Source organism: Nothobranchius furzeri, chromosome 6, assembly GCF_043380555.1.
Source record: "Nothobranchius furzeri strain GRZ-AD chromosome 6, NfurGRZ-RIMD1, whole genome shotgun sequence".
In the NCBI taxonomy this organism is placed as follows: Eukaryota; Metazoa; Chordata; class Actinopteri; order Cyprinodontiformes; family Nothobranchiidae; genus Nothobranchius; species Nothobranchius furzeri.
Genome location: NC_091746.1, coordinates 39,735,049 through 39,755,466, shown reverse-complemented (window position 1 = coordinate 39,755,466; position 20,418 = coordinate 39,735,049). Strand labels below are relative to the sequence as shown.

General features: G+C 43.5%; 1 protein-coding gene across 2 annotated transcripts in view; it reads right to left on the bottom strand.

Moving 5' to 3' along the window:
- The window catches only part of ogdhb (oxoglutarate dehydrogenase b), a 40,571-nt gene that overhangs the window by 11,625 nt on the left and 8,528 nt on the right, over positions 1-20,418 (bottom strand). For both annotated transcript variants that reach the window (XM_015975405.3, XM_015975398.3), the window contains 8 exons: positions 15,181-15,274; positions 7,579-7,694; positions 6,702-6,856; positions 6,448-6,594; positions 6,257-6,347; positions 5,578-5,757; positions 5,373-5,501; positions 4,070-4,249 (listed from right to left, as the gene is read on the bottom strand). In XM_015975405.3, coding sequence (XP_015830891.3) covers positions 4,070-4,249; positions 5,373-5,501; positions 5,578-5,757; positions 6,257-6,347; positions 6,448-6,594; positions 6,702-6,856; positions 7,579-7,694; positions 15,181-15,274 — 1,092 coding nt within the window. The remainder of the gene's footprint in view (positions 1-4,069; positions 4,250-5,372; positions 5,502-5,577; positions 5,758-6,256; positions 6,348-6,447; positions 6,595-6,701; positions 6,857-7,578; positions 7,695-15,180; positions 15,275-20,418) is intronic.

The following is a 20,418-nucleotide window of genomic DNA, read 5'->3' as shown; positions in this document are numbered from 1 at the left end:
TGAGCTACCTACAGGTGTTAAACAGGCCACCACGCTCGGCAAGTTTAAGAGCCAGCTCAAAACTCACTTTTATTCTTTAGCTTTTATTCAGGAAGAGTCCCGTTACCTGATGGCTTTACACTTTTTGCTGCCCCACCTAGATTTTATCTGCATGTTTTTGTTGGTTTTTAAATGGTTTTATATATTTTTTTATGTTTATTTATGCTGTGCAGCGCTTTGTTTGGTCCTTTGGCCATGTGAAGGCGCTATATAAATAAAGTTTTAGTTAGTTAGTTAGTTAGTTAGAGATCCTGAGGCCCATTGTTGTGCCGTACATCCATGAACATCACCTCATGTTTCAGCAAGATAATGCATGGCCCCATGTTGCAAGGATCTGTAAACAATTCTTGGAAGCTGAAAATGTCCCAGTTCTTGCATGGCCAGCATACTCACTGGACATGTCACCCATTGAGCATGTTTGGGATGTGCTTGACCGGCGTATACGACAGCGTGTACCAGTTCTAGGGTTGTCACGGTAACCGGTGTAGCGGTAAACCCCGGTAAAAAAAAAGTTGACAATATTAATAACCATCTTGTTTTGAAAAAATGTATTATCTCGGTGGATTACTGTGGCTGCGGTGTAGGCGTGGTGACCCTTACCAGCCACCGTATCATCTGCTGAAGTTGCCGGCGGCACATGCGCACTTTGTTGTTTACAACCAAAACTTTCTTGAAGCTAAAGCTGAAATAATGGCCAAAGGAGGAGATGGCAGCGCTCATGACATTTATTATCCCTCAAAGAAGACAAAGTCGGAAGTATGGGCACTTTTTGAATATTTGAAGAATGCCGAGGGACAGTTGATACAAGACGGCTATCCTGTTTGCAGCACATGCAGAAAAGTGTCTGTGAAAGGCAGCAACGCTTCAAATCTCATGACACATCTGCGTGACCATCACCCACAACTCTACAGTCAACGCAAGGCAAGTTAGCGTTAGCGTTTTAGCTAAAATGCGTGATCCGAGGATTTGGGTTGAGGGAGAATGCAACGAGTCGCTATATAAAGCAGCCGCAGCACCCACTACCTGCATATAAACCGTGTCACGGACACCCCCATATTGAAATGATGCTATGCATTACGGGGCTCCCAGGGGCAGATAAGAGTTGGTCTCTCTCCAAGAATAATTATGAATTTAACAATGATTACTGCCTGATGACATTTTCCCAAATCTGCAAAGCTCACCGGAAGGACACAAACCGAAGACAATATTTTCCTGATATATGGTTTATTACTCAAGTAAGGGTAAAAAAGTATCAGATTAGAAGGCTACTTGAGTACTGAATATCATCTGATCTAATATTTTTTAAATGATGACATCAAACAGACAAAAAATAAGAAGTTATGGGCAAATATTGGTATTTTAAAGACTAAAGGGGAAATATGTAAACAGATAAACTACATAATTGCAAAATAACACATTTTAGGCAAAATTTAGACACAAACTGAGGACAATATTTTCCTGATATACAGTGTTTATTTAGTTGTCTGAAAATGTAACACGTTTAAAAAAAATACCGCGATAATACCAAAAACAGTGATAATTTTGGTCACAATAACCGTGAGGTTAAATTTTCACACCGTGACAACCCTAACCAAATCCCACTAATATTCAGCAACTTCGCACAGCCATTGAAGAGGAGTGGACCAACATTCCGCAGGCCACAATTGACAATCTGATAAACTCTATGCGAAGAAGATGTGTTGCATTGCATGAGGCAAATGGTGGTCACACCAGATACTGACCGGTTCTGAGTCCCCACACCCCCAATAAAGCAAAAAACTGCACATTCCAGGGTGGCCTTTTATTGTGGGCAGTACACCTGTGCACTACTCATGATGTCAGATTAGCATCTTGATGTGGCACACCTGTGAGGTGGGATGGATTATCTCAGCAAAGCACAGGTGCTCACTATCACACATTTAGACTGATTTGTGAACAACGTTTAAGAGAAATGGTAATATCGTGTATCTGGAATGAATTTTAGATCTTTAAGTCCATTTCATGAAAAATCAGAGCAGAAACAAAGGTGTTGCATTTATATTTTTATTGAGTGTGTGTGTGTGTGTGTGTGTGTGTGTGTGTGTGTGTGTGTGTGTGTGTGTGTGTGTGTGTGTATATATGTGGTGTGTGTGTGTGTGAAGGAAAACACCTCACACATTCTACGAAACTGACCAGCAGGTAGACTTATAGGCCAATTATGTATAGATGTTCTCTCTCTTTCTCTCTCTCTCACACACACACACACACACACACACACACACACACACACACACACACACACACACACACACACACACACACACACACACACACACACACACACACGCGCACACACACACACACACACACACACACACACACACACACACACACACACACACACACACACATTTCCATAATAGTAATAATGTTGATAACATGGACTGAATTGTAGACATTAGACAGAGGTGAAGGTTTATGCAATTAACAAGGTATTTAATAAATGATTATCAAGCTGCTGTAAAATGCAATCTCCAGTCCATGCCCAGTCAGCACTATCCTCTCTTCTGTCTCATGATTAGCAGCAGCTCGGATGTTTATGCCCACAAAGAGACCTTTAGTTTCCAACAACATTCCCACTTTCAAATGAAGCACACTCCTCCTCTTGTTTTGGCTTTTTCTTTCTTGTGTTTACTCCCGATCTATATTTCTGTTTGAAGGCCATCTCTCCTCCTCCATGGATCACCTGCCTGTCGACACATTTAACCACTGGTTGGTCAGGTGTTGCATGCTGCCTTTCATTGCAGGAACATGCATGGTGTCAGATTAACTTGTCTATTTTTTTTTTCACTTCTCTCGCCTGATGACAGTAGCTGATGGGGCCGAAAGAGCAGCGTGCCTCACTGCAGTGATTGCTTCCATGGCACATGGAGAGAATGCGTCCTCTTGCACAAAATTAAACGCTTCTTGGAAAAACGTGTTGAGGAGGCGCTGGTGGGGATTGTGGATGGCTGGTTGAAGTCGGACAGATTTGTATTTTATCTTTTTTCCAGAAATCATGGAGATTTCAACTAATAAATAAGCAGAAGAAATACCAGTACTCTCCGTACTCTAGAAAAAAAGTCAAGGTTCCCTTACTCCAGTTGTGTTTCATTAACGCGTCTTAACAACACAGATCACACTATGGACGAATATTATCCACGTTTGAGATGCATCCACAGCTCCTCTGTTTTGCTCCAGAGGAGCCTCTCTGGGCCTCCTGAGGTCCGTGGGTCCCGGTGTACTGCTCCGACTGCACCAACGGACCATACGCCAGTGGACGGTGGCTCAGGGGTTAGGAGGTCTCCTTGTGATCAGTGAAGTGCAGGTTTGAGCCCAGGCTCATGTCAGCAGCTCCCTCTTGCAGGTGAGAGGTGGTTCTATTCCACTTTACCCATTTGTGATGTCACAAACGGGGAATTTTTGAAACAGCTTTTTTAGGCATATAATTTCTAAAACCAAATACTGACAGAAAATGGATGGATAGATTTTTGTTTACAAATGGGGTGTTCATTGAGGCAGTAGAGACCCACATGGTGGCACAAAATGTGAGTTTTGTGCAAAATGTCCTCTTAACAAATCTAAGGCTGTCTTCTGATTGTGGCCAAGACAAATTCAATGACTGAAAGTTGAAATAATGACTGTGGAAACTTTGGATGCACCAAACAGCAGAGTTTAGTGCACTATTAGAGAATCTTCAATTACTATGTCCTCTGACTTAATGGTTAAACCCTTCATAATTTCCTCTTACTGAGAAAATAGATTAAGAATGAGAAGAAACAAGTCCTTAGGAAGGGTCAGAGCTGTCGAAATAAAATACTAAAAATCAGAGAACACTTTTTAGAGGCGGTTTAACCAGAAAAACTAGAGCACATTTTATCTTTAGTGAGATTTTATCAAAGAAGATTATTTTGTGATTAATTATCTGCATTTCTGTAAAACTTCCAAAAAAAGAAGCTTCTGTCCTAACAAAGACAATGAATTCTAATAACGGGGTGTCCTTTTTGTTTACCAGGTCGACGACGACATCTTTATGAAATGTGTTCCTCCACTCTGCCGCCACGTTGCACACATACATTACAGCCTCTGGGTCATCCGCATTAACATGGAAAATGGGAGCGTTGACCACTCGAGCGATGTCTGTCGGGTACGGAGAAGAACGAGCCATCCTGGGATCTGTGGTGAATCCAATCTGTGTGGGGAAAAGAACAATGTCAGCAGCCACAGTCACTTTGACTAATAAATAAATATCTAATGGATAGGGATTTTTTCTAAGTTACCAAAAAGAAGTAAAACAATTCGACAGGAGCAGATAAATCTAACACTCATTTCATGGAATGAGAACCTCTGATAAAATAGCAGCAAGTTTTCTTATGAGCAGCTTGAAAACAACCCTGAAAAGAGGAGATTTCCCACAGCATCTGTTACCCCGGTGTCACACTGAAGCATCAGCGGCGCAGACTGGCAGCGGAACATCACTGCTTCAAATAGAATCCATTATAGTCTATGGACTGTTTCAAACCAGCAGCGATGCGGCAATTTCCAAGTGCATCCCAGAAGCGGCATGCCAGATAAATCGCAGAAGAACAAATAATTCTAAAAGGTATAGATTTTAACATACATTTAATGTGTAAAACCTAAAAATATTAGTATGGGGGGGAACTAGAGGGAGCCTGGCTCCCCCAAAAGGGTGTTGGGTTCCCCCAGAAGCCCTCAACTGGCACACCCAGGGGCAGCCTATCTCACCCTATGGAGGTGATCGGATGGACCACTTCACTCCCCCAAAGCCTACTGGTTGTGCAGCGCACCAGGCTAAAGACCAAAGGTAACAGATCATTTGCTGCTGTGGCCCCCAGACACTGGACCTCTGTCCCCCTGAGCCTGAGATCAGTAGACTCAGTGGTCTCCTTTAAAAAGCAGCTGAAAACTCACCTGTTCAGGCTGGTTTTGGTGTGACTGTCTGCTCATCTTCTTCTTTCTCACTAACTTCCTTTCATGCTGATGTTTGTCAATTTTGTATATTTTCAGACTCCCGTTTTCATTTTTGTTTTTAATCTTAATTTTTATTTGATCTTTTAAAAATGCTTTCTTTTTTGAAAATTTTACTGTGCCATTGCTGAGCTGTTATTGTAGCCTGGCAAGCCAGACTAAATAAATATATTATTTAAAAGGCAAGAATTTGGTCTCGTTCACTAGACTACTGTTATTAAGCACCATGTGACTTTTTTCATTATGTGAAAAAAAAAGACGTTTTTCTTTTCCTTCTTTTAAAAAGTACATAATCTTATCTACCAGTCAGAATTATAAGTGAATACCTGGTTGTTGACCACCACATGGATAGTGCCGTGGGTGGTGTAGGACGGCAGGTCAGACAGGTGGAAGGTCTCATACACAATACCCTGACCTGCAAACGCAGCATCGCCATGAAGAAGAATAGACATCACCTTTAAAAAAACATTTTTAAACATTTAGAAACCATCAGAGTGACTTTTTAGATTTACACTTCCCTATTTAGCGTACCTTCTTGCCTTCAGTGTCTCCGGAGTAAAACTGCTCAGCTTTGGTCTTTCCCTGCACCACAGGGTCCACGGCTTCCAGGTGGGATGGGTTTGCCATGAGAGACATGGTGATATACCTGTCACTGACCCGATTCATCCTCCTGTGGTACATTCCCAGGTGGTATTTCACATCACCTGAACCCTGAAAACAGCAAAAGATAAAGATCTTCTGCCGAAGCCAAACTCAAATTGGAAATCAGCTGAATAATCAGACTGACATTTACACTGCTAAAAAGAAAGATTTTAGAATAACATAAAGTATGGTTCTGATAAAGCCTTACCAAGTTCTAATTAACAAACATTATGTCGTCAAAAGGCCCAGTAAGAAGTGCAAAAACACATTAATATAATATAATATAATATAATATAATATAATATAATATAATATAATATAATATAATATAATATAATAATAATATAATTTATTGATCCCACAGTGGGGAAATTCACTTGTGGGGATGCAAATACTGTATAAGAGAAAGAGACTCACTTTGTATGTTTCTGTTACATCAAATATGTTAAAGGTGTCACCTTTGACCCTTGGTGCTAAAATTTCGTTTTGGGTAGCCAAACAAAAGCTTTCAATAGATGGAGCCTTTATAGTCAGTTTTGCTAAAAATGTGAGCAGGTGAAGTTCAGACCTCATCTACAGCCTCCAACTTTGAGTCAAATTGACAAAATATTTGTTCCAGATCCTTCCGGATGACATTTGCTAGCACATTCAGCCTGCCTCTGCAGATACACAAGAGTATAGAGGACATATTGGTGAAGATGGTGCATGCATGACGGGAACACAAGTGGAGTGAAGGAGCTGTGCATTAGTCAACTGCACCTGTGAGACATTCCCATGATTACGCTCTCCACTCCACTCTGACTGGACTTGTCAATGACAGTCTTAAGGGCTGGGATAAGAGACTCACAGCCTTCCAGACCAAAACGTTTCTCTGAAGACCACTTCCTCTGAAGGAACTCCTCAAACCTGTAAACAGATGTAGGTGCTACAGTTTGTTGGAAGCACAGAGCATCTACCCTGTTGCTGCCCCCCCAGCCCCCCCCCCCAGGCTCAGAAGGAAACAACAGACATACCTGGTGGACCGGATCATTCTGGACAGCAACGTCCTCTTCTCCTCCAGAGTGAACTGCATGATTCCTGGAGTCTCAAACTTCTGCCTGATCCACTTGCACTGCTCCACATCGTTAATAAACATGAACTCTACCCCGATGTGTTGACAGTAGGCCGTCTACAAGACAGATGGATGGAGCACCAGGTTCAATTGTCAAGAAGAAAGAGTTTCTTGTAACACTTAAAATGTTCTTGATCAATCAAAATACAAGTTTTTTTTACATTCTTTGCTTTTTCACGTTTACAGTGCATTTTTATAAAAATGACTTATTTGGATTGTTAAGCCATCAGCTGATTTATTTAGAGCCTTTTGAGTAATTCAGGGATTGAAAAAGATTGTTGGACAATTAATTAAGGCTGTAATCAGAGAAAAGAAGCAATAACGAGCATTTCACTTTATGGAAAAAAAAAATTACGTAACAGACTTGATGACTTGGGGGTGATCTCAAAAACTGAACATTCAGAAAATTTAAATCCCAAGGCTACTAATTACATATGTACAGAGAAAATAACAAAGAAGTCATTTTCACTAAAACATCAAGACTGAGACAGGTGGAAAAATCCTTAACAATTTTAGCATTCAAATTATGAAAACAACAAGCCAAGAGAACAATGTACATAATAAGAAAGAGTCAAACACTAACTGAGCATTTTTTGATTGGAAAAATACCTAAATAACCAAATATCTTCAAAAGTCTTCTTAAAACAAAGATTAGTCATAGACATTCAATATGACATCTGTATTAAAACACATTTTACTTTAAGTCAAAGTTCAATTTGCAGCAGCATGGTGTTTGTTCACTCTGCACACAGATATATTTCATTTTAAAGAAAGTGTACCTCAAGGCGGCGAATAATCTCCCTGAGGGGCAATGTGGTCTCGTTGCCACCTATGAAGGTGGTGGTGGGAAGTCTGAACACTTTGTCCAGATCACTCTCAGCCAGTCCATACAGACCTGTAGAGAACAGAGACATGAAAAAAGGCAGCACAAACAAACACTATTATGGATGCAATGGTGGGTGCTGTTTGAAGACTGAACATTAACTATGGGTCTAAATCTGAAAGAGAGATTAGGCAAAGAACAACAAGCGAAAAGTGGAACCTGAGAGAATTAAAATCAACTCCCAGAAACACAAAACAACAGATGAGATAAAAATAGAAAAAAGCCATCAGGGTAAAATGTGTGTTTTGATTTTAATCTGTCAGACTGTATTTATCGAGAGGAGCCAGTTGAGGTGGCTCGGGCATCTGGTTAGGATGCCTTCTGGACGCCTACCTGATGAGGTTTTCCAGGCACGTCCAACCAGGAGGAGGCCTACAGGGAGACCCAGGACATGTTGAAGGGACTATGTCTCTCACCTGGACAGGGAACGCCTTGGGATTATCCCAGAGGAGCTGGCCCAAGTGGCTGGGGAGAGGGAAGTCTGGGCCTCTCAACTTAGGCTACTTCCCCCGCGACCCGACTCCAGATAAGCAGAATAAAATGGATGGATGGAGATAATATTTACTCCAGGTTACTACAATCAGACCTCTAGTTGAGACAAAATATTTAAATAGAAATTCTTTCCAGACTCAGTTTTGTCCATCACAGGATTTACAAATACAGTTTATTACTCCACAGACTAATTTCTGAGTGAAAGTCTCTTTCCGGAGTATTTCTCTTATTCGATGGCACCTTCTAGTGGCTGACAAGCATTTCACACAAATAGTCTCTCGATCCGTTTTTTAAGATTGCGACTTGTTGTTTCTGTAGCCAACAAACAGAGCTAAAACACATTGTTTTAAAAGTATTACTCTCATGTATATTGTGTTTTCATATATTTATATTTTAAAGACTTACTTGTCCGTGGAAAGTTAATCTCTGCTGAGGAACCTTCTTAAATTTGAAGCATATAATTTAGCGGTAGTCTAACGCTATTGGTTAGTTCTGGCCGGCGCTCTGATTAAAAATCAATACAGAGCATTCACATGCAACAGCTGTTGAAACAGCTTTTTAAAAAGCCACAGGCATCTGTTCTAAAGAAACACTAGATAACACCCCTGCTACCTGTGAAGATAAACTGTCTCCCTGCACTGTGATCCTTCACAGACACTCAGAAAAAGCAGAGGGAGCGTCAGAAGAGTTTACTCTCTGGCTGTGGAAAACTCCTTTTACAGGAGGTGGTTGATGGCTCAGATTTACATTGAGTTAATATCCTGAATATAAACATCCTGGGATGATATAAAAAGCTGGTTTCATCAAATAAAGAAGAAACCTGGGACTGTACTTTTAAAGCCAGTTATTGTGAATGATGGGAGGAGTATAGGACAGAGTCTGCTGCCTGAGCGTGTGGTTTTTACTGTTCACAGAAAAGAAAACACACAGCTTCTCTTTGATGAGGAAAGTAATGCAGTGAGCCTAAGGTCTAATCACAGTAAAAGTTTTATGATGCAAACAAAGATAAGCCAGGAAATGTATTGTTTGACCCCATCAGCCACTGAGCAAAGGTTATCTCCAACCAGTAAACACACGCACCTTTCCCAGAAGAAAGTTTGGTACCGTGGCACCCCTGATAGTCAAGGAACAAACCCACCACTATGAGATAATATGGTAATGATAACATGCTGAGGTGATATAGCCAACTACCTTTTTTCTTAATAACTCTCAATGAGCGTTTCCACTTTAAATAGGCTGTTGGCCTCCTTAAGCCCTTGTCCTGCTCCTGATGAACAACTGTTCTTTTCTCTGACACAACATAGAGTCGGTAACAGTGTTTGACAATAATGTAAAAATATTCTAACACGTGTGTAATATCAATATTGCAAAGAACTGTCTGAACTGCACCATCTCATTAGGCGCCATTCTAAATGACACACATCTGTATATCAGCCTGAAGGTCTCCCACTGCCCTTAATGCCCACATCTGCTCCATTTAAATGCTACATCACACACAAGTGTTGTGAGTGATGTGGTGTTTACTTTGTGATAATAGAACACAGACGAGTAAGGAAAAGGTAGATTTATCAAAACCATCATCAGTGTTCAAGAATAACATCACAAACAATTGTGGAGCCTGGCTGGTGTCATATTAGAGTGCGGCTGAGGTCCAACCATAAACAGTAGGTCAAAACAAAAAATTGGGATGTAAATGTGTTAGCTTCTTAGACTAATAAAGCCTGGCAAAAAATGGACTGGAGGTTTAAAAGTTTAAAACATCTTTTCATGCCTCTTAACAATTTTCTAACATAGTATGGTAAAAGGCCTGTATTTGATATAGCGCCTTCTAGAGTCCTGGAACCCCCCAAGGCGCTTTACAACACAATCAGTCATTCACCCATTCACACACACATTCACACCCTGGTGGGGATGAGCAACAAAGTAGCGACGGCTGCCCTGGGGCGCACTGGCAGACGCCAGTTTGCCACACACAGGCGGTACCGCTCCCTCCGACCACCACCAGCAGGGAAGGGGGTTAAGTGTCTTGCCCAAGGACACAATAGTGACAAACTGAGTGGGGCTCAAACCTGCCACCGTCACCCAGTAGTATAGCTATAAATATATTGGGGAGGTCAAATAAACATGAAAATAATAAGTGGTTCTCTCACATTTGTCTAAAAATCACTGCCAATAACACTTTTTGGACCGAAAGCAGCTACTAGACCCTCCAGTTGTCAGCCTTGCCAAACCACCACACTTCCCTGGGTCCTCCATTAATTACACACTCAAGTAGCAGCAGAACACTGTTGCGCCACCATGGGCTGCATGGTGGCGCAGTGGTTAGGACTGTTGCCTTGCAGCACGGAGGTTGCAAGTTCGAAACTCAGCTGCGGCCTTTCTGCGTGGAGTTGCGTGTTCTCCCCATGCATGCGTGGGTTTCCTCCGGGTACTCCGGTTTCCCCCACAGATCACAACATGCCCTATAGGTTATAAATTGTAAGTCGCTTTGGATAAAAGCGTCTGCTAAGTAAATAAAGATAAACATAAACATGATATGAGAGGTTTGCCACTCAATATCAGAGACGGAGAAACAGCCGGCTGCTATCACACCAACTTTAGGACAAACTACCAGAGTCCTACAAAGAAACCAATTTGAAGTCCTGAACAACAAAAGAAGCTCGGATCTAGAAAACGGTGGCGGGTATTTAACACTCTCTCGTTCCGGTGGACGCTGATCCGGGGAGATAACCGAGGGGAAGAGTGAGTGTTCTGTGATCATGTTTGCAGTAAAAACCTAGCTTGTTTGCAGATTTGCTATAAGGGTCTTGTCCTGCATCTATTAACCCTCTGACCCTGCTGAACCTCTCACTGACACTTAAACAATGCCAAAAGTAACCATGGCAGCACCCTATTACGGGTCACAACAATCACCTGACTATGACCTCAGGGGCCGAACCTTTTCATCACACACAATGACAGAATCATACCACTATGTCTGCCCCCCCCCCCCCCCCCCCCCCCCAACACACACACACACACACACACACACACACACACACACACACACATAATACCCTTTGTTTGCATATGTTAACACAAGAGTGAGTCAAATAGACATTTTGTTCAATAATTAATTACGCAGCAGAAAGACTCAATAACCATAAAACATATCATCTGATCTTGTTTCCTTAGAAAACACAACATGCCATAAAACTGTGCTGATACAATAATGTGCATGTTCAACAGAAAACGATTAGGGCATGGATCAGTGGCATGCAGAACAAGTGAAGAGGTTTTAGTACAGATGAGCCTGCATGAATTCTAAATGCTGACATCAGCATGCTACTTTAGCAGGCTAACATGCTAACCTGAAGCTATCAGCAGCCTGTCTTATCTCACAGGGGACACAAATCACTGTACAGCATGTCCTGAAACATGTGCAGAAGGCACAGCACCACATTTTAGGGGAATTTGGAAACTCAATTTTTGTCACAGATACCAAACAAAAATTTATCATTTAAAAATTACTCTTTGAAAAAACGAGAATTTTTCATATGTTTATTCTCTCATAAATATTCTATCTTGGTTCTTATAGATCTCATTCTTGGACAGACACAAACACTCTCACTCACTTTCTATGCTGTTTTTTTCCTGAGAGGGGTCACAGTCACAGGGCGAGAGGCGGGGTACACCCTTGACAGGTCACCAGTCCTAAAAACGCTCTTGCGAGACAACAGTGCTGCAAACTGTGCTACCATTCAGCCAGTGACAAAAAGAAACCCCCTTATTAATAGCTCACTCCTACAGTTATTCATGTGACACAATCCTCTGTCATGCTTTAAAATAAAAACAGACAAGTGACATGGGTGATTCATCTGACCTTTCTCCACATAAAGGTAAAAAACTAGCTCTTTTTGAAGCTTTTCACTTTCCTGCAGAGATGTGACCAAGTCACTGCTTTGCAAGTCACAAGTAAGTCACAATTCTGTCCAACAGTGTTGGGCAAGTTACTTCAAAACTGTAATGCATTATTTATTACTTGTTACCCTCATTTTAATGTAACTGATTACATTACAATATTACTGATTTTAAAATGTAAGGCATTACACTACTTTTGCATTACTTTAAGTTACTTTCACCAAAACAATTTCAATATGAATTAGGTCATGTGATGCTCAGTGAACTCATGACACACCCAGAGGAAGGTGATGTGGTGTCTGAGCTAGGATTGCTGTTAAAAACAGTCAGATATAATAACAGTTCTTTATTAAATAAATGCAACAACAATCTGTACTCTCAGCACGCTGCCATCTTAGGTTAACTGAGCAGGATGTGAGGTGGTGGGGACTCCAAGCCTATTTTGTCTTGGTCCCCAAATGCCTTGGTACGGCCCTGCATGTGGCACTGACTTCTGGGGTGATCTGATTCTATCACATGTATAAATATTAAATGCTTATATATTAATGCTTTTCACTGGAAAAAATGTGTATTGGGGATAAATCTACCTACTTTTTTTCTTTTCAAGCACTTTGTCTTGTTTTCTTGATTTTATTTGAATAATTTACTGCCCTTTCTCTCTCTAACCTTCCTGCATGCTGCATGTTTTCTCCGTCTTCCAGAAAAACTGTTTCCTAGACTTCCTACTTTCTAACTTATCAGCCAAAGGGATCTACCGAACGCAAAAAAAAAAAGTTTAATGTGTGCTGCGCTCCAGCAGCAATGAGTTGAAATCACCCGGCGAGGGCACAGATTATGAACTCAGCTGAGGCAAAGCACGTCAGAAAGGTACAAAAAGTACAGAGAATATGGGCTGATATGAACGATCGCAAGTGAATTACTTTGTTTTGGTGGAGTGATTTTGTGAGTATAACAGCGGCCGCGCGCAGGACGCAGCTGGAGTATTTGAGCCATTACCGCTGTGTCCTCTCTGCTCATAGAATGCCTGCAAAGCGGAGTCCACGTAATATATGTAGATACCGGATCTTGATTTTGGGTTTAAAAATGCAGGGGGGTTCATTTTGCCTTGGCCCCAAAATGCCTTGAAACGGCCCTGGGTGTGTGACTGAGTTTTGAAGGTGATCTGAACTGTATCAGATGTATAAATATTACATGTGTATAACTTATTGTTTTATACAGGTAAAAACGTGTAGTGGAGATAAATCTATCTACATTTTACTTTTCAACACTTTGTTTTGTTTTCTTGTTTTTATTGAACTATTTTCCTGTCCTGTCTGTCTCTCATCTTCCTGCATCTCCTCTAAACTCTCCAGAAAAACTGCTGCCTGGATTCTTACTTTTTCACCTCATCAGTTACTTTTGAGCAGATCAAAGGGATCTCCTGACCGCGAAGCAGAGAGGCGTGTCGATGCTGCGTCAGTGAACATCACCGCAGCACAGGTGATGAGCTCCACAGTAGCAGAGCGCTTCAGGCACAAATAAGACAGAAAATAGAGAACATGTGCGGACACGAACAATCGTGTGTTCATTATAGTTTTTTGGTTGCACCACTTTGAGAATGGACCGTGCGCTGGACGCAGCAGCCTGGAGCGCTGCACAACAACGATCATCGCTCTACCGCTCTCTGTGCTCTCTGCTCAGAAGAGTCCATAAATGATGTAATATAGGTAGAAAACGTTTTTTCCGGCTCCCCTGGGCCTAGGCCCTTTAGAGTTCGTGGGCCCCTGGGCAATTGCCCAGTAGCCCATATGGTTAATTTGGCCTTGGTTGGAACCGGTTCCAATCGATGCTCGAATCTCGATGCCCAACCCTATGATAATAAATACATTTCAGAAATAAAGCTTCTTAAAGCTTAATTTTTTTTGCTCAAACAAGCAGAAAGTGCAACTGAAACTGATTATAAAGAAAGTGCTGCTGCATTTAGCAGTACAAAATCAGACCCAAATTTTTGTCCATGTCATGTTACTTTTGGGCTAAAATATCAAATATGCTCAAGTTATCATCAAGTCAACAGTTGCAAGTCGATTCAAGTTGCAAGTCATTGGCATTCAAGTCTGAGTCAAGTTGTAAGTCTTTATAGATTTTATCAAGTCAAGTCAGAAGTCATTAAAATAATGACTCGAGTCTGACTTGAGTCCAAGTCATGTGACTCGAGTCCACACCTCTGCTGTCCTGTTATCAATAGACCAACAAATAAAAGCTGACTCATTAAGTTAAAATTAATAAAAAAATATATACAAAAGAAAGAAAATGATGTGGTCATGAAGGTTTGACCAACTAATCAGTCACACACCCATTCACACGTTGGTGGGGATGAGCTACGATGTAGCTGCAGCTGCCCTGGGGCGCACTGACAGAGGCGAGGCTGCCAAGCACTGGCGCCACCGGTCCTTCCGACCACCACAGCAAGCAAGGCGGGTTGAATGTCTTGCCCAAGGGCACAACAGCAGCATTCTCTGGTCAGAGCCGGGATCGAACCTGCAACCTTCCGATTACTGGACAACCCGCTCTACCGCCAGAGCTTCTGCTGTCCCTATGTTAATCTATGGGTTGAAACTGGACCATCCAGATTAACTTCACTCATGCATGGGAAGAATATGCTAACTGTTAGCCACATGCCAAGCATTTAACCAGTGATGTCCTTGTTATGAGGCAACAGTGCCAACTGTCGCACCTTGCAGCTTCTGTTTGTTTCTCTTGGATTCTTTATTCTAAGTACACAGCTATGATCTACCTGCCAATCCTCTGGTTGTAACTGATCCACCAATCACTCATCCAACTGTTATGTAGTCCTTTGGTTCTCAGATTCCAACTCTGCTGTTCCTCTGGTTCGTCCTAAAGGCTCTGTGCCTGCATCTTGGGTGAACTACTACTCACAGAACATGACATCCTTCCATGGAACTTTAAAAGATCTGATCTATATAATACTATATATTATTATTATTATTATTATTATTATTATTACAAAATCAGGATTTAGAAGTAGATATAGATTTACAACAAAAAAAAATTTTTTGAGGCCCTAAAGGGAAAAGAGGAAGGTGAGAATTTTCTTCATTTTCCTCACCAACATTCTGGAAACCAACGGTACATGGTGTATCATCAAAGTCCACACAGCTGATGCCCAGGGGATCCAGCTTTGCTATGTGATGTCCTCGTACCTAAAAACAGGGTGAAAGGCTCAGTGTGTTTGTGTCTCTAACAGATTAGCCTTTCTGAACACTTCAGCAAGGTCATCACCACTCACAATGTGTGCACAATATGTCAATGTAGGTTAAAGGTTGTTAGCTTCCTGCCTCAGTTAAATAATTTAATATTAAAAGAGTGACAAACACACGTCTGGTATCTAAAAAAATCTATCATAGATAATCATATTCTCCCATTTTACAAAAATAAAACAGTCCTAAATCCACAGACACAAAATTACATGCAGTAATTTTTTGAAAGAGCAGGATGAAGATAAATCTAATTAAAACAGCTATTTTCTTAATTATTAGACAATTACAACATCTGGTCATACTTAAAGAAACTTCCTTAACAGATACAAATACAAAATCACAGCAACCATTGTCATCAGTCCTAAATATTATCCCATTGGTTCATAAAATCTCATTGAAGTCTCCTAAATTATAGCTCTTTTTCTAACTTCATTCGATGTTTCACTGTGGGAATCGCCCTGGCGTGACCAACTACGGTCCAATGACATCACGTTTGTCCGTGACAGACCGGTTGTGCCATACCCAGGCTTCGCCCATCCAGTATATCCATGGCCAACCAACCCCTCCTACTCATTCTCGCTTTCTTCCAGTGAGAAACTGCACTTGCTCCCTCAGCGATTTTCTGGCTATCTTTGGCTAGCTGCTTAACTGTTTCCAGGCGTACCGTGAGGATACGTCGCCGAACGCAGTCCAACGTGGTCTGGATTTGCGCTGAGTAAGTGCTTCTAAGTCACTTGATACACTTCGCTAGGAACAGTCACCGCGTCACGGTGAACTGCTCCCACGGCTACTCTGTTGTCATTGACGGAGTAGTATTAGCGAGTGTAGCTCAAGCTAATGCGTTGAGGCGAGCTTGTCCTTTGCTTATTATGCATTTACTTGCTAATTAGCTATTTTGGTGCAGCTAACGTGTCACGACAAGTTGCCCTACATATAAAATAGAACTTTAGTTGCAGACTTACCTCTGCTTACTAGCTTGCTAACGCTCTTTCAAGCTAACGTGTCACGGTGAGTCGGATTTTCAGCGATGGCTTCCACACCTACCCCGACCAACGGGTCGGAACCGAAGGCTAAAGAGGCTGCATCCCGCCTGTGTCCGGCATCATGTGGGGCTTCTATTTCAGGCAGGGACCCTCATCCTATGTGCATAGCGTACATGGGTGCTGCTCACGCCCAGGCTGGGCTAACTGGCAGACATGCCCTCACTGCTACTCCATGCCGGAGAAGATGAGGGAAAGGAGGCTGAAGGTTGGTTTATGTTTGACGTGTCTGCGAGGTCCGCACGGCTCCGCGCGGCAAAATTGCATCATTTTAACAACCACGCCCCTCCACCGCGCCTCCGCACAGCCCAAAATTTCAGCAACGTGCACCTAGGAAATTTTCTAACCATGCGGACGGTCGGACGTGGAAAAACATGGCGGACCGGCAAGAACTAGTATGGCAGAGGTTCGTAAATACAGACATTTGTATGATTCAGCTCCCAGAGATCACCGTGATCAACATGTTGTTAATAATTCTTGGAGAGAAATAGCTTGCACTGTCGTAAAAGACGAGGACGCTGTTAAAAATGCTGGAATGCCATGTTGTAAACAACAGTAATTTCTACTTCTACTATGGTGTAGTGTTGGATGCATGCTGTAGAGCTCCATGCTGCCCCGTTCAGTTTGGGAGAATATTGGCTCACCGCAAAGACAAGCCGCATGAACCATAAACGCTGCGAGTTGTGAAGCGCGTTCCATCCGCGAGCCGCATCACCAAGCGGAAAGTGAATGCGTCAAGCATAAACCAAGCTTTAGAGTGGCAGTGGCTAATGGCCGGAACCCAGGCCTCAGCTTGGCCACGCCTGTAGATGAAGGTGACAACCATCAGCCGCGAGCCTCCACAAGCTGGGCGGATATGATGGAAGAGGAGCCCCTGCTACCACCTCTGTTCGAGGGGCTGGTTGACAGCGGGCTGCTCGATGCAGGTGATGACGAAGCTGACGGTGATGTGAACTCAGACCTCCTCGACTTGGACATGGAAGAGGAGGAAGAGGATTCCACCTTCCCAGCTCAACACTCCGTCTAGCAGCACTGGGGTGGCATTACAGGGGGACGCCGACCTGTACTAGGTTTGCAGACAAGCAGCTGCAAAGCTCAACATTCAGTGGCTGGCAGCCCAAGGGACAGAAGGGGTGGAATGAGACTTGTATGATGGTAAGAGTCTCCCACTATCCTCCTCTCCACCCAAGCAGCTCTTGCCAGCTGTCCCAGCATGCATGAGAGAAATGAGCCATTACTGGTCTAGCCCATTTAAGAGCAAACTCCCCACCAAGGGATGCTCTAAACTGGAGGTGCATGGGATGGGGGAATTGGGGCTGGCCGAAACCCCAACGGTGGAGCCTTCAGTGGCATACCACCTTCACCCCAACCGCAGAACCGTGTCAGCATTATCTAGCATCGCTCTCCCATCTAAAATGGATCGTCTCACGGCATCCATTTTTCAGAGGTTTAAATATGCTGGCCAATCTGTGTGTTCTCTCAATGCGGTTACCCTCTTGTCAGCTTATCAAGGAGAAATCCTGGAGGAAATGGGTCGTCAGCTGGACTCCGGGGCGCCTAACCCTGTTTTATGGGATGACATTTGTGTGGTGAATGATCTCATCCTGCGTTCCTCTAGAGGAGCGGTCCAGGCCTGTGGACATGTGATGGGATTGGCGGTTTCAGGTGAGAGAGCCTTGAGGCTAAACCTGTCAGGCCTAGAAGGCACCCAGAAAGCTGATGTCATGGATGCAGCATGTACTGTACCAAAGGTCTCTTTGACCCTGCCTTGGAGAAGATGACAGAGACAAGTACCCGCAGAAAGCAGGAAGGTGAGGCCTTCAATCTCTGCTTGCCTCGTAAACATAACCCTCAGCCAACTCAGGTACCCAAGCCTGGGTTTGCAGCAGCTGCCTCAGCTGCAAAGGGTCGACAAGGTGGGGCTAGACCACAGCAATCAGCAGGTGGTCAGCCATACAAGGCAGAGAACCTTGCCCGTGGGGGAAGCACTCCTTTGCAGCAGCAGCCACCAGGAACCGCTCGTCTCACCCCAGCGAGGGCAAGAGGAAGAAGACATCCTAGTTGCTCTTGCTTCTCCTCTCCAAAAGAAGAGGATGTTTTCAGAGGAAAAAACAGACCTCTGTGTTCAGGGTTCAGACACTCCTGTGGTTCCCAGTCCAGCAGGAGTTTTGTTCGCTCCTCCCTCTTCAGTTCAGGGAGATGAGTGCGTGGAGCAAAAAACCCAGTGTCACCAAACACTTTTCAGTTTTCAAATGAGCATACAGTCAGTGTCACCAAGAACTTTGTTCCCAATTGTGTGCAAAAATGTTCATGGGGATCATTTAAAAATAAAGACAGCTTTTCTGCAGCCAGTCAGTCAGCCAAGGGCAGACAGCTCCCCACAAAAAATGATAAACAAGCCCCATCAGGGCCCTCTGCGCCCACGGGGCAAGTCGAGGCTGCTCTGGTGATGGAGAAGACGTCACCCAACAGCGGTTCGCTTTCGGCTCGGGTCGAGAGGTGGCGTGCATGCGCAGCTCCCTCTTGGGTTTTGATGACAATTTGCCGGGGTTACAGGCTTCAGTTTGCCTCAAAACCGCCCCATTTCAATGGGATAATAACGTCAGTGGCAAAAGAGGATTCGGCGCATATCCTGGAAGATGAAATCGCTTCACTGTTGAACAAAAAAGCGATCAGGATAGTGCCGAGCGATGAGGCCCACCAGGGTTTTTATTCACACTACTTCCTCATTCCAAAGAAGGACGGGAAATCTCTCCGTCCCATACTCGACCTGCATGTGCTAAACAAACACTTTACGCAAGTACACTTTCAGAATGTTGACTCACAAAACACTCTGCCGTTCCGTCCGCCCAGGAGATTGGTTTTTCACGATTAATCTCACGGATGCCTATTTTCACATCTCTATTTATCCTCCACACAGGAAATTTCTCAGGTTTGCCTATCAGGGCACAGCCTACGAGTTTCGAACCATCCCGTTCGGGCTGTCATTAGCACCGAGGATGTTCACCAAGTGTGTGGAGGCGGCGCTGTCCTCACTGAGGACTCGCGGGATCAGAATTTTCGTTTACATAGACGATTATCTGATTTGCGCTCCCTCCCGGGAGCAAGCAACCAGCGACACGCTAGTAGTGTTGAACCATCTGACCGACCTGGGGTTCAAAATAAACTGGACAAAGAGCAGTTTATTCCACAGACAGTGCACAGAATATCTGGGTCTTCAGATAAACTCTCTCTCTTATCGCGTCTTCCTGTCAGAATAGAGGATCGAGTCTTTCACACAGTGTGTCGCATGTTTTCAGTTAGGAAACCATGCTTCGTACAGACTTTGCCTGCGTCTTCTCCACCTCATGGCATCAATGATTTCTGTGGTGCGACTGGGGCTTCTTATGAATAGAGATGTTCAGCGGTGGGTGAGGTTGTTAAGACTGTGCTCCCACCGTCATCTCCACCACAGAGTGAAAATAACTCCCGCGTGCATGTCAGCTCTCTAGCCATGGAGAGACCGAACAGTTCTCACATCTGGGGTTCCGCTAGGGGCAGTGGTGTCCAGAGTTACCATGACGACGGCCGCGTCCCTTAGAGGTTGGGGGACCACCTTGATAGGGAGAGCAGTGAACTGCGTTTTGTCACGCAGTTTGAAACGGGTTCACATAAATGTGCTGGAACTCCTAGCCATGTTTCTAGCTTTAAAGCACTTCCTGCCCTACTTAAGGGACCATCATGTCTTAGTGAAGACAGACAACACCACAGTGGTAGCTTATATCAACCGTCAGGGTGGGACAGGCTCCCTACAGCTGCACTCACTCGCCAAGGAAATAATTGTGTTGTGCAGCTCCAGACTCCTCTCAGTCCGCGTAACACAAGTGATAACAGGGTGAGGTGTTTCACCAACAATTCCCTTCTTGCATTAACGGTAAGAAGTCTTCCGAATGAGTAGGAGGGGTTGGTTGGCCATGGATATACTGGGTGGGCGGAGCCTGGGCATGGCACAGCCGGTCTGTCAGGGACAGATGTGATGTCATTGGAGCTTCCATAGTTGGTCACGCC